We start from the raw sequence: 12,883 nt of genomic DNA, 5'->3' as shown, positions 1-12,883 counted from the left end.
AGATCTATAGTGTGTGACTGTGCTGTGCTGTACACTCTGAGCAATAATATCCCCTGCCTGTTTTTCCCCAGGAGGCTTCTGGACACTGAAGATGAGCTCAGTGACATCCAGGCGGACTCTGTACCCATGGAGGTGCGGGACTGGCTGGCCTCCACCTTTACCAGGAAGATGGGAGTGGTGCGCAGGCGGCCCGAAGAGAAACCCCGGTTCCGCAGCATCGTCCACGCCGTTCAGGCTGGCATCTTTGTGGAGCGGTATGGAGGCTCATTCATTTTTGTGGCGGTTTTTATTTTTATTTTATTTTCTCAGCTACAATAGTTTATGTACCAAAAAATCTCTAGGAATAAATATAAAAATAGTTTTTTGATGACTTAAGATTGTTTCAAAGTGCAGCCCCAAAATATTATTAAAATTTAATATGTATACTTTGCCACTATTGATCCAACCAGTTGGTTTACCCTTGTAGGATATTTTAATCATTTAAACTTTAAAATAATATAGAATATAATATTATAATCATTTAAATAAAGTACAGGAAAAAATAAGTGTTTCATTAGATAAATATATACGTTACGTTGAATAACAGTGGATCATTATTTCCTTCATGATTTGTTATTTTTTAAAGATTAATTGAAACATTACTGTGGACACTTTGATTGCATTTAATGTACTTTCTGTGAACATAAAACCACACACAAACACACACACACGTTTGTTTTTGTGAAAAGTGAGGTTTCCATTCATTTTATACTGTCCAAACCGTATATTATATTGCCCTCACCCCACCCTACCCCTAACCCCAACCATCACAGGAGACTGTGTGCAGCTTTACTCTTTGATTAAACTCATTCTGTAGGATTTTTAAGCATTTTGAGAAATGAGGATGTCACCAATGTCCTCATATTTCACCTCCTTTTTGTAATACCTGTGTCATACCCTTGTCATTATACAGATTTGTGTCCTGATATGTCACAAAAACACGTACACACACACACACACACACACACACACACACACTCTGTTATTTTTTACTTAATTTGCATGTAATATTTTTCATGCAAATTCAATTCAGTAATGCATTGCATCAACCTCCTTAACAAATGCAGGCAGATGAATTATAATTCAGTGCTGAAAAATACCAATAGAAAGTTTAAATAAATTAATTTTATGTATACATTTATATTTAAATTAGAATTAGTATGAGAGAACAGTAGTTAAGGGACTGATTGTAATATTGAAGTAATAATATACTCTAGATAATTAAATAATACATTTGTGTAATATGTATGTTTTTAAAATGCCATATTGCTGGTTATAAGCCATGCTTAAAAGTCTATTAAAACAAGTCTTTATCAATCCCTTAATAAATCCCTAATAGGCTCCACCTTGAATAGCATACTGCCTATAAAGACAGCTCTCTGTTTAGGCTGTAGAGAGTCAGCTGGATTTGGAACAGGGCCTTTGTTTTCCCTGTTTTACATGCAGCCTCTAAGTGAGTTTAAATCATACAGACAGTCCCATTTCACAGACCTGCGCTGTTATTTTCCTGCTAACTGGGAAAATGTCTACCAAGATTACCAGCACATAAAACACACAGTTAAGGGCTTGTTCAGCATAATCTTAGTGAAAATTGAATGTCTGTGACCTCACGCCTGAGAAATGCACACTTTTGCACAGGCACAGCTCCTCATTTACATTGAAACTCAATGAGGATGTCATAGACACCTGTTGAGCCTGAAGAGCTGATCCCTGGGTGTGTGTGTGTGTGATGTCAAACACAGATTTAAGGCTCGTTTAATGAATTGAGACATTTGAATGGCTGTTATTTAGCAGTATAAAACTCTCTAAAACTCCGACACTTTAATCATCTTTAGTAATTATAGAGTAATAATTTGTAATAAAAACAAAATAAACAGGGGACATTTTTGTATTTTTGGAGAAGAAATAATACTTATTGTTAATAATAATAATTGACACATTATATTATATTATATTATATTATATTATATTATATTATATTATATTATATTATATTATATTATATTATATTATATTATATTTTATTATATTATATTATATTATATTATATTATATTATATTATATTATATTATATTTTATTTTATTTTATTATATTATATTATATTATATTATATTATATTTTATTATATTAAATTATATTATATTATATTATATTTTATTATATTATATTATATTATATTATATTTTATTATATTATATTATATTATATTATATTATATTATATTATATTATATTTTATTATATTATATTATATTATATTATATTATATTATATTATATTATATTATATTTTATTATATTATATTAAATTATATTATGTTATATTATATTATATTATATTATATTATATTATATTATATTATATTATATTATATTATATTATATTATATTATATTATATTATATTATGTTGAAATTAAGTTGAATTTTATGATATATTTGCAATTATTACTAATTTATTTTTTAAAACACACACAGATTCAAAGCTCCTGAATTCTTGAGGTATTGTTTACAACTGCAGAGTATTTGGGTCTTTTCTTTGATAAATGAACCTGACAGGACTACATGACAAAAAAAAGCTGCTGCTTTGAATTGGACTTACTACTATTCATCTATTGATCATATCCATTAAAAAAAAAAGGAAAATTCAGTAAAAACACTTCTCTGTTGAAACACATCGATCTGAAGGCGGTTTCTTTAAGATATTATTCGAGTTTGCTGACAGTAGTGAACAGCTGTTCACTAAAACACCAATGAGTCTTGAGTCTCTGAGTCTTAACCCTAACTCGCATTATAAAACCCTACTTTGAACAACTATGCTGATATTTTAAAGAGTTAACACAAAGAGGGCATGCATAGTTTGTGAATCAACAGAGAGGTGCGACTCTGATGCGAGTCGCAGACGCGAGGAGCGCGCAAACTGTTCATAACTAATCATTGTTACCTTCACATTTGCGTGATGCTTTTCTTTATATAGCTGAGCATGTAGTCCTAGTTGACTGGCAGTGGTTGGAAGTGCAGCCACAGTTAAGTCTGTATTTTACAGTCTCAAGTAATCAATAACAGAAAATGGGAAATGCCAATACACCAATCATTTTTATTCAAAACATATTTAATAATGAAATCAAATAATAATTTATTTAATATTTATATAAATTTATTTAGTGTTTATATAAATAATTATTTATATAATTAAGTTAATTTTAAGCTTTCTCGCGACCCACCTGCAGGATTGATGAGGCCCACTGCTCTGACATAATGTCTTAAGTGATGAAAAAACAGGTGATTTTGCTCATATTGTAAGATTATACGGCTGAACGGCATGAATTGCCATCAGTCTACAGAGGTTTCCCAGTATTTCTCTGTTGCAGATGGGAGATCGCAATAATTAACCACAAAAAAAAAAAAAAAAACAAAGCAAAGCAAACACTACCAGATTACTATAGTATAAATACCGAACTACAACATACAAAAGAGAGTTACCTCGATTTTCACTTACCAGTTTAATAACAATTTGATCAGCTGTAGTTTGAAATTTTGTGCTGAATTTTTTCACCTCTAAGACTTGCTATGCGGTCTCTGTCACCATCTTGTGGAAAAGCGTCAGCTGTCTTTGCTCTGCTTAGTGACAGGCTGATGGCCGCTGATGTGCTAAATCCGAAATGATACATTTTTAAAATAGGCACTATCCTTATAAATAAACGACATTTTTGCAATCTAAACAATTCTCTCAAATTCTCGACAAAAAACCCCCAAAAGTACATTATGTTGTTTAACAGCTGCAATATTTGTCAAACTGTAGTCAGTTTATTGATCTGCTGTCACTCTAGGTTATCAGAGTAATAGACAAGGGTTAAGAGGCTGTACTAGTGCTGATATTGCAGAATATTGCATGGCCACAGCCAGTCAGATTCAAGAACCAGACAGAACTGTTGTATGTATGTATGTATGTATGTATGTATGTATGTATGTATGTATGTATGTATGTATGTATGTATATATATGTATATATATATATATATATATATATATATATATATATATATATATATATATATATATATATATATATATATATTATTAATAATAATAATTAATATTATAATACATTCTGTTAAAATTTTGATTATTATGAATAATACCAAATATTCGCTGATTAAATAAATTTAATCAGTTAAAATATTATGAAAATTAGATTTTTAGTCAAACTGTGTATATATGAAAATTTTTGTATGTTTTAGTGTGCTTTTCCAGTCTCATTTAAAAGGAAGGTTTAAGAGTTCTGTCCTGCTTATTCTTTGATCTGATTAAAAGTGTTTCCACACAAATGTGCTCAAGACTTCAGGGAGGCAGATTTTCGAAAGTTTAGTCAACATGTAGATGCATCACATTTGTCTTCATTGCTTACCTTGTTAAAAATAAACTTCATCTGTCACTATGTTAGAGAAAAAGACTTGTGAATGTTTGTGTCTTTGCAGAATGTACAGAAGAACATCCAACATGGCAGGGTTGACCTATCCGCCATCTGTAATTACTGCTCTAAAGGTACAGATTATCTTCGCAGTACATGATAAAATGACTTTAGTTTTAGACTTCAGTAAGTCTGTGTTTTTATTCACCTTTGTATAATTTTAGAATTTGGCTTTTTTAGTCTTTTTTTAGAAAGTGTTTTTTTTTAATCTTATGTAAAGAAAACATCCAAAATACACTTTAAAATGTTTCTAATGTAATTTTTCCAATTATGATCTGTAGATGTCAGTTGAAATATACATAAAGCCTTTTAATTTAAAAAAAAAAAATAATAATTTTTCTACTGCACTAAACCTTAAATTTTCACTAAGCAGTTTTTTAGTTTTAAACAGAATTATTGGTTTTAAATAATATACATCATTATATAAATCATTATATAAATTTATCTACAAAATGGTGAAAATTGGTGAACACTCTTTACTTGAAGGGATGTTTATAAGCCCTATGTAAAACATGTCATGAATATGAATATGAATGAGATTTATGCATGCTTGTACACCAGCTGTCGTTAAGTGTCATTCACTCAGTTAAGTCATTTTAAATGCAACGAAGACATTGGCTTTTATTTTAACGATCTAGGTGCAAAGTCTAAAGCACAGGGCGCAAAAGCATTAAGTGTCTGAATTCACTTTTGCTATTTTAATGACTAAAAAATATGTTCTGCACCACGGCACATGGTCTAACAGGGTTGAACTTGTTCTCCTAATGAGTTATAGTTGTGTTTTGAGAATAAACCAATCTGTGTCATTTCCCATTCCCTTTAAGAGTCAGTTGCGTCGCATTTTTTAAATACAAACAAAATAACATTTTTTAAAACTATTTCTATATTCAGTTTTAATTTCCAGCAAACGAATAAATGAACAATAATAACGAACAGTTTTACTAAAAACAGCTTGTTTTTAGTAAAACAAATATAAATATGCATATTATAAATAATACTGCTAATAATTATAACATGACACAAAAGCAAATTGTCATGAATAAACAAAAAAAAAATTGTAATCCTTTAATTCTTTTTATTTTGTAAAGATACTTGTGTATTGCTGTTCACCTTGCGTGTATTAAGCAATGTGTAAGCGAGGCGCACAACTAATATTTATATAGTCAATTTTAGTTCCTCAAAATAGCAACGCACCAACAATTTGCCTCAACACACCTCTTTTCTAAACTAGAACAGCCATGAGTCCACAAAGGAGTGCAAATGGATTTGCTATTTAACCACCGTGGCGGAAAATGGGAAAATTAAGGTTGCACTGGTCTGAAAATAGCAACACGTCAGGGCAAACACGTTTTGGGCCCTATTGCGCCAGAAGTATGATAGGGCCCATTGTTTGAGTTGCCTTTAAGACAACTTGACATAAACATATACATAACATCCTGTCTTTGTCATGACATATTGACATTACCAAGTCAACATAACTTGTCATAAATCTGTCATAAACATAATTGTTATGAGAACGTTTTAATTGTTATAGAGTTTTTTTCTCAGCACTTTTCTTTAGTGTAACAAACTGAATTTGTAATTAAAATTTCACATAGAAAATATCAATCATCTGTGAAATAATTTTACAACAGGGTCATTAATATTTCATGACAATTAACTGCATTTTAATGACAAATAGTCATACTATATAGTGATTTTAATGACACTGTAGATAAATATGAATGATGCTGTTCTAAAATTAATAGCACATTGTTTTTTTTTTTTAAATGTCAAGGTGTCAAGACAAAGACACGTTATGTATTTGTTTATCACAGGTAGTCATAACAAAGTCATCTCAAATGCTGTAATTGTTGCATTTACAATAGCATAAATGAGCAAATGCCCCTAATGACATTGGTCATATATATGCACAAAATCTCAATCAAATTAAAATTGTGAACACCCCCTTCAATTAAAGTGCTACCAAAGTTTGTTAGATTTTTCTGGCTATTCACAGTATTTTTAAATTTTGTGAAATCAAAATCGACTGTTTATTTTGTTAGCTCACATTAGTATTCTGGAGGTGAATAATTTATCCATGCATGCTAATCCACAGAAAAAAAAATTGTAGTAAATGTATATTAACATCCTTTCTCACCGTTAGTTTGCTATGAGGGAATGATGTGCAAAAGAAACCACCTCCCTACTCAATATTCCATTTCAGTTGGAAGTATAATAACATACTGAAATAAATGTCTCAGCAACTTCAGTTCATGCAGACTTTAAGAATTAAGAAGGGATAAAAGAGATCTCAACTATAAAACTTTTGAAGTGAATGTGTTTAACAAATAGAACAAGATCTGAACTTGACTTCATATAATGCTCAAATGTCTGTTCTGAAAAATTATACAAATTTGTCCATATTTAATGAAATAATCCCTTATTTGCATATTTAAACAACATTTCAGAAAACCTACAGTACATATAGTGCCTGTAATTCTTAATCTTCTCAATCAAATGGGGAAGTATGGTGATAAATATTAGTTACTTTGTTTACCCTCTTCACCTGCAGCATCTTTCCATAAAGCCATCAGTTTACAGTGTGTTTCCTTTTTTCAGGATGTTGATAAATGGTCGTTTGACGTCTTCAAGCTCCAGGAGGCGAGCAGTGATCACGCTCTGAAGTTTCTGGTCTATGAACTCCTCACCAGATATGACCTGATCAGCCGCTTCAGGGTACGAGAGACCGCAGAAACCAGACACAACAAAACTGTGACCCGTAGAGAAACTCACACACTGCCACTGAACAAAACTCCATCTGTCATTTACCCGCCCTCATGTCATTTCAACCCTATAGGTCCCCTTTTTCATTCTCAGAGTGGATTTAAGAGCTTTCAAGCTTCAAAAGGAGCACAATGGAGGCATAACAAAAATAAATGCAGCCTATATGAAATACAAGTCTTCTGGAGTTATACAGGCTTGGCCAGTATCTGTCAAGCCACTACTGTGGGTTGTAATGTATATTTGTAAGCAATAAACATTTTCTAATCAATTAATATACATGACCTGAAATACAAAACCAGTCTTATGTTGCACTTTGGCAATAGTCAAAAATACATTGTATTGGTTAAAAATTAAGAAATTTTTTAATGCCAAAAATGTTCGAATTTTAAGTGAAGTTTCATAAACTAATTTCGAGAGGAGCACGTGATATGATTGAGCACTGCTGGCCAGTCATCTGTAATTAGTAATAATCCAATCAGATCCTAGCTTACTATAAATGGATCATTTTCTCCTTACTGCTCTATCTTCGTGGTAACACTTTACAATAAGGTTCATTAAGTTATGCATTTACTAACATGAACCAATCATGAACAACACTTTTACAGCATTTATTAATTATAATTAAACATTTACTAATGCATTATTAACATCCAAGTCCATGCTTGTTAATGCACCATGAGTTGACATGAACTAACAATGAACTTCAGTATTTTCATTAACTAACGTTAACTAACATGAACAAATACAGTAGTAAATGTTCATTGTTTGTTCATGTTAGTAAAAGCATTAATTAACATTAACTAATGAACCTTTTTGTAAAGTGTGACCATCTTCGTTTTGGAAGAATCCCCCCTTCCACCCCATCTCCTCCTTTTCCTCCCTTTTCTGAAGGGGGAGCTATCAAGACATACCTAATCTCAGATCCCATGATATGCTTATTGACCGGGCGGGAGCCCTGGGCTCAAATATCTCCGAGCTTAGGGTTCTCTCCCGGGACAGCATGCCAAACCTGCTATAAATGCTAAGCAAATCTAAGTGGGAACTCTTGAAATAAAGCTTATGCTTTATTATGATGTCCATCTGCAAATATATACAACCTCAGATTTTTTTATTTAATCAAAACTAATTTTTGATTAGTGATGGGCATTGCTAAGTACTTTATATAGACACATTTAAAGATGATTTTCTCTGTTTGTTTGTTTGTTGTTGTTTTTTTACCTCAGATTCCAGATTTTCAAATAGTTAAAGTTTTTAGATACAACCTCCTCTTAGTTCTGACTGAATTTTTCTTCTAAATCAGTTTTTTTCTTAGCCTCCTATGCTTATTTTGAGTTATTTCACTTAAAAGACAATAAAAACAAACTATTATTTGCCATTCACGAGTTCACAATTACAGATGTTTTAAGAATAAAGCGTATTTGTCATGCTGTCCAGGGAGAGGGCTCTGAGCTCAGGAAAGACACCCCAACTCGTGTTATTCCCCTTATCAGGAAAAAAAAAAGAGACGTTGGATGTTCGAATGAAGTGTCTAGCTCACTCCCCTTAGGTAGATCATGTTTATGAGGTGAGGTGTCGGGGAGGTGGAGGGATATTAAAGTGGTGCAGTTAGGACAACTTTTGGTATTTATAGGGGTTTGGTCTAATGCTGATTGGATAGTAGAATGATTGTCAATGATGTATTAGAATTGCTGAAACATCTGCTCATGCTCCTCCTGAAATTTGTTTATAAAACATCACTAAAAGTGCAACTACTGAACCTACACACAAGAGGCTGCGAAATATGCAATTTTTTAAAAGATAAGTTAAAGTTAAATGCTTTTGCATCTGAACTTTTGAGTAGTAACTTGAAAATACTGCCCACTATTAACAAAGTATATATCAATATGAAGCTTATTTGTTCAGCTTTCATGCAAAGTATGAGTCTCAATTAAAAAAAAAGATACCCATGACTAGTTTTGGGGTTCTTGATTACATTAAATAAAATTTAGTATGATCAATTAATGCTTTGCACTCAGAGTGCCTTGCATTAAAAAAATACAGGAAATCCAGAGAAACTGAGCATTTTTTAAGTATTCTTTTTTCAGTCAGAATTATTAAATCCCCTGATTTATTAGCCCCCCCTGTTATTTTTTTCCCCAATTTTTGTTTAATGGAGAGAAAATTTACTTCAACACATTTCTAAACATAATAGTTTTAATAACTAATTTCTAATAACTGATTTATTTTATCTTTGCCATGATGGCTGTAAATAATATTTGACTAGATATTTTTCAAGACACTTCTATACAGTTTAAAGTGACATTTAAAGGCTTAACTAGGTCAATTAAGTTAACTAGGCAGGTTAGGTTAATTAGGCAAGTTATTGTATAGTGATGGTTTTTCTGTAGACAAAATAAGAACAAATAAGACTTTCTACAGAAGAAAAAAATATTATTAGACATACTGTGAAAATTTCCTTGCTCTGTTAAACATCAACTGGGAAATATAAATTTTTTTATAAATAAATAAATAAAATCAAAGGGGGCTAATAATTCTGATCTCAACTGTGTGAAAATCCCACAGAAATAAACCCAAATGAAAGTTAATAAAGAAAATCACACAGATTTAAAACCAAATGAAAGCTTATTTTTATGTAAATGTTATGTTTTTTATTCTTTTTTTTTAATTAAAAATATTATTCATATTATATTATATATTATGATTTCATATTTTTGCATTCACACCTAATCCATGTTTCACCCAAATCTGACGTTGTATCCGAAGAATGCATGTTTTTGCCCACATGTATATGTGATATAGATGTGATACGAGGCGTCTGAGTTTTTCCATCTGCTCTCTGTCTGTGTTTTTCTCCAGTGTGTCAGATCTCATCACTTCATCCTCTGTTCACAAGTGCAGTGACGACAGACTCTGAAATCACACACGCAGAGCCTCATCATTGCGCTGTAAATGTGGCTGATAGATGTGGCCTGTGTTTGGGTTTAGGTGGTTTGGTCTGGAGCCTCTGCTCTCTTCATGTCATTACACAGGAATATTACACTCATGCAAGCTGTTTTCTCATGGGAAGCTAGAAAAACGCTCTATTATTCTGCTTTGGAGGAAATTTAAAGGCCTATGACTGCAGATTGAGGGTGTTTCTTGTAGGGTTGAAAGTCAAAATTTGTATTAAAAACAGCTGAGCTCTTTAAAGGGGTTGTTCACACAAAAATAAATATTGAGTGATAATTTACTCACCCTTTACTTGTTTTTAAACGCATTTAACTTTCTTCTGTTGAACACAAAAGAAGATATTTTGAAGAAAGCTGGAAATCTGTAATTATTGATTTCCATATTGAAAGAAATACTATAGAAGTGAATGTTTTAGGTTTATATCTTTCTCCAAATTATCTTCTTTTGTGTTCAACAGAAGAAATAAAATTGGGTTTGACACCACTTGAGGGCGAGCAAATAATGGTCAATCACTTTAAAGGTGATCTAGAATGCTGGAAGTGTTATTATTTTGCATAAACGTAATACTGAAAGGGATGGTTCACCCATAAATGAAAATTGTGTCATAATTTACTCACCCTTCACTTGTTCCAAACCTTTTTAACTTTCGTTTTTCTGGTGGACACAAATGGAGATATTCTGAAGAAAGCTGGAAACCTCAAACCTAAAACATATTGTGGAGTGGTATTTACCAAAATAAATGAACATTACATTTTTTTTCACACTGTGGTATTTATGTTGGACTAAATTGATATTGTTTTTATTATTATGCAGATGATGTGCAGTTTTTGAGTTTAGCAATAGTTTGCATTTATTTTTTATAAGATCGCTTTAATTATAAAATTTATCGTAGTTAAACAGCGTTATGGGGAAAATAAGAAACTGCTTGTTTCTACTTGTTACTTGTTTTTATGGATGATTTATAATTTTTATTACTGTGTAAAGTAAACTATTGATCTATTTTGACATTTTATTAGTAACAACGACATTGATTTCTGTAGGATTAGAGTCAAGTTTTACAACATGTATTTATATTTAAATTTGTATCTATTATTTTTTATTTATTTATTTATTTATTTATTTATTTATTTATTTATTTATTTGTGTATTTGTTTATTTATTTCAATGCAAAACATATAAATAATTAAATAGAAAAATTCAAGAAATAGACAAATAAATAAATACATATTTATTTATTTATTTGTTTGTTTGTTTTTTTGTTTGTTTATTTGTTTGTTTTTTATTTATTCATTTATTCATTTATTTATTTGTTTGGTTGTTTGTTTGTTTGTTTTTTATTTATTTATTTGTTTGTTTGTTTGTTTGTTAATTCATTTATTTATTTATTTGTTTATTTGTTTGTTTATTTATTTAATTATTTATTTATTTGTTTATTTATTTGTTTATTTATTTATTTTATTCCAAATGTTAAATAAAGTTTATTCATAAACTAATTTCGAGAGGATCATGTGCTTATGATTGACCGTGGCTGGCCCCACATTAGCTTACACATGATATACCGATCAGACGAATCCAAGCACACATAAATAGACAGATCTTTTTACCCTAACCATCTTCGTCTTGAAGAATCCCCTTATATTACCGATTCCTTCCCCTCTTTCCTAGCTTAAACAGGGGAGCTCTAAAGATCTACCTGAGCTCAGATTTCTTTCTCGCATGACCTAACGGTATAGGGAGCACTGGGCTTAAGGTTCCTCCGAGCTCAGGACAGCATGCCAAACACATTTTTTACTTATCAATCATCAAATAAGTGTGAACTGTTGAAACAGTTTTAAAGATAACTTACTGAAATGTTCTGACAATGTTTTCATGCCAAAAAGAAGAGAGAGAGATAAACTAAACAAAGCAAACAAACAAACAAAAAACTGTGTTATGATTACATTATTGAGTGAAATATAATGATGGAGTAAACTATTATAACTTAAATTAAAGTCTATCAAATTGAATAGAGTAGATTTCAGTGGACTTGTCTGTGAAATCTTTTCTGTCTTAGTGTAAAAAAGTGAACAGTTCTCTAGTTTCACCAGTGATTGTCCTCCTGTGTGCAGATACCAGTGTCCTCGTTGGTGTCCTTTGTGGAAGCTCTGGAAATCGGCTACAGCAAACACAGAAACCCTTATCATAACCTGATCCACGCGGCTGACGTCACACAGACGGCACATTATCTGATGCTGCACACTGGCGTTATGGTGAGCAGAATAAATAATATATGTTGGAAATATCAAATTAAATTGAATTGCTTCTTGTATTTGTTGATTTGTTGAATATTTCTACTCTTATTTATTGTTGTTTTTGTTGTTAAAAGGATTATCCCTCCTGATATATTTTGAGTATTTTTCTTCTGGTTAATGGAGCATGATTTTTTAAACACATTTTTAAAGATTAATTCTTTTGTCTTTGCCATGATAAAAATACATAATATTTTTTGGCTATTTTGCAGGATATTAATATTCTGCTTAAAGTGTCATTTAAAGGTTTAACTAGGTTATTCTGTTAATTAGGCAAGTCATTGGACAACAGGGGTTGTTCTATAGCCAGTCAAAAAATAGTAGATTTAAGGAGGCTAATAATATTGACCTTAGCAGTTTTACATGAATCG

General features: G+C 31.1%; 1 protein-coding gene across 4 annotated transcripts in view; it reads left to right on the top strand.

The window, feature by feature from the left end:
* The window catches only part of pde1a (phosphodiesterase 1A, calmodulin-dependent), a 263,528-nt gene that overhangs the window by 217,661 nt on the left and 32,984 nt on the right, over positions 1-12,883 (top strand). For all 4 annotated transcript variants that reach the window (XM_073913162.1, XM_005167925.6, XM_073913163.1 and 1 more), the window contains 4 exons: positions 72-254; positions 4,517-4,583; positions 7,111-7,227; positions 12,333-12,473. In XM_073913162.1, coding sequence (XP_073769263.1) covers positions 72-254; positions 4,517-4,583; positions 7,111-7,227; positions 12,333-12,473 — 508 coding nt within the window. The remainder of the gene's footprint in view (positions 1-71; positions 255-4,516; positions 4,584-7,110; positions 7,228-12,332; positions 12,474-12,883) is intronic.

This window comes from Danio rerio, chromosome 9 (genome assembly GCF_049306965.1).
Source record: "Danio rerio strain Tuebingen ecotype United States chromosome 9, GRCz12tu, whole genome shotgun sequence".
NCBI lineage: Eukaryota > Metazoa > Chordata > Actinopteri > Cypriniformes > Danionidae > Danio > Danio rerio.
This window is presented reverse-complemented; position numbering and strand designations above follow the sequence as displayed.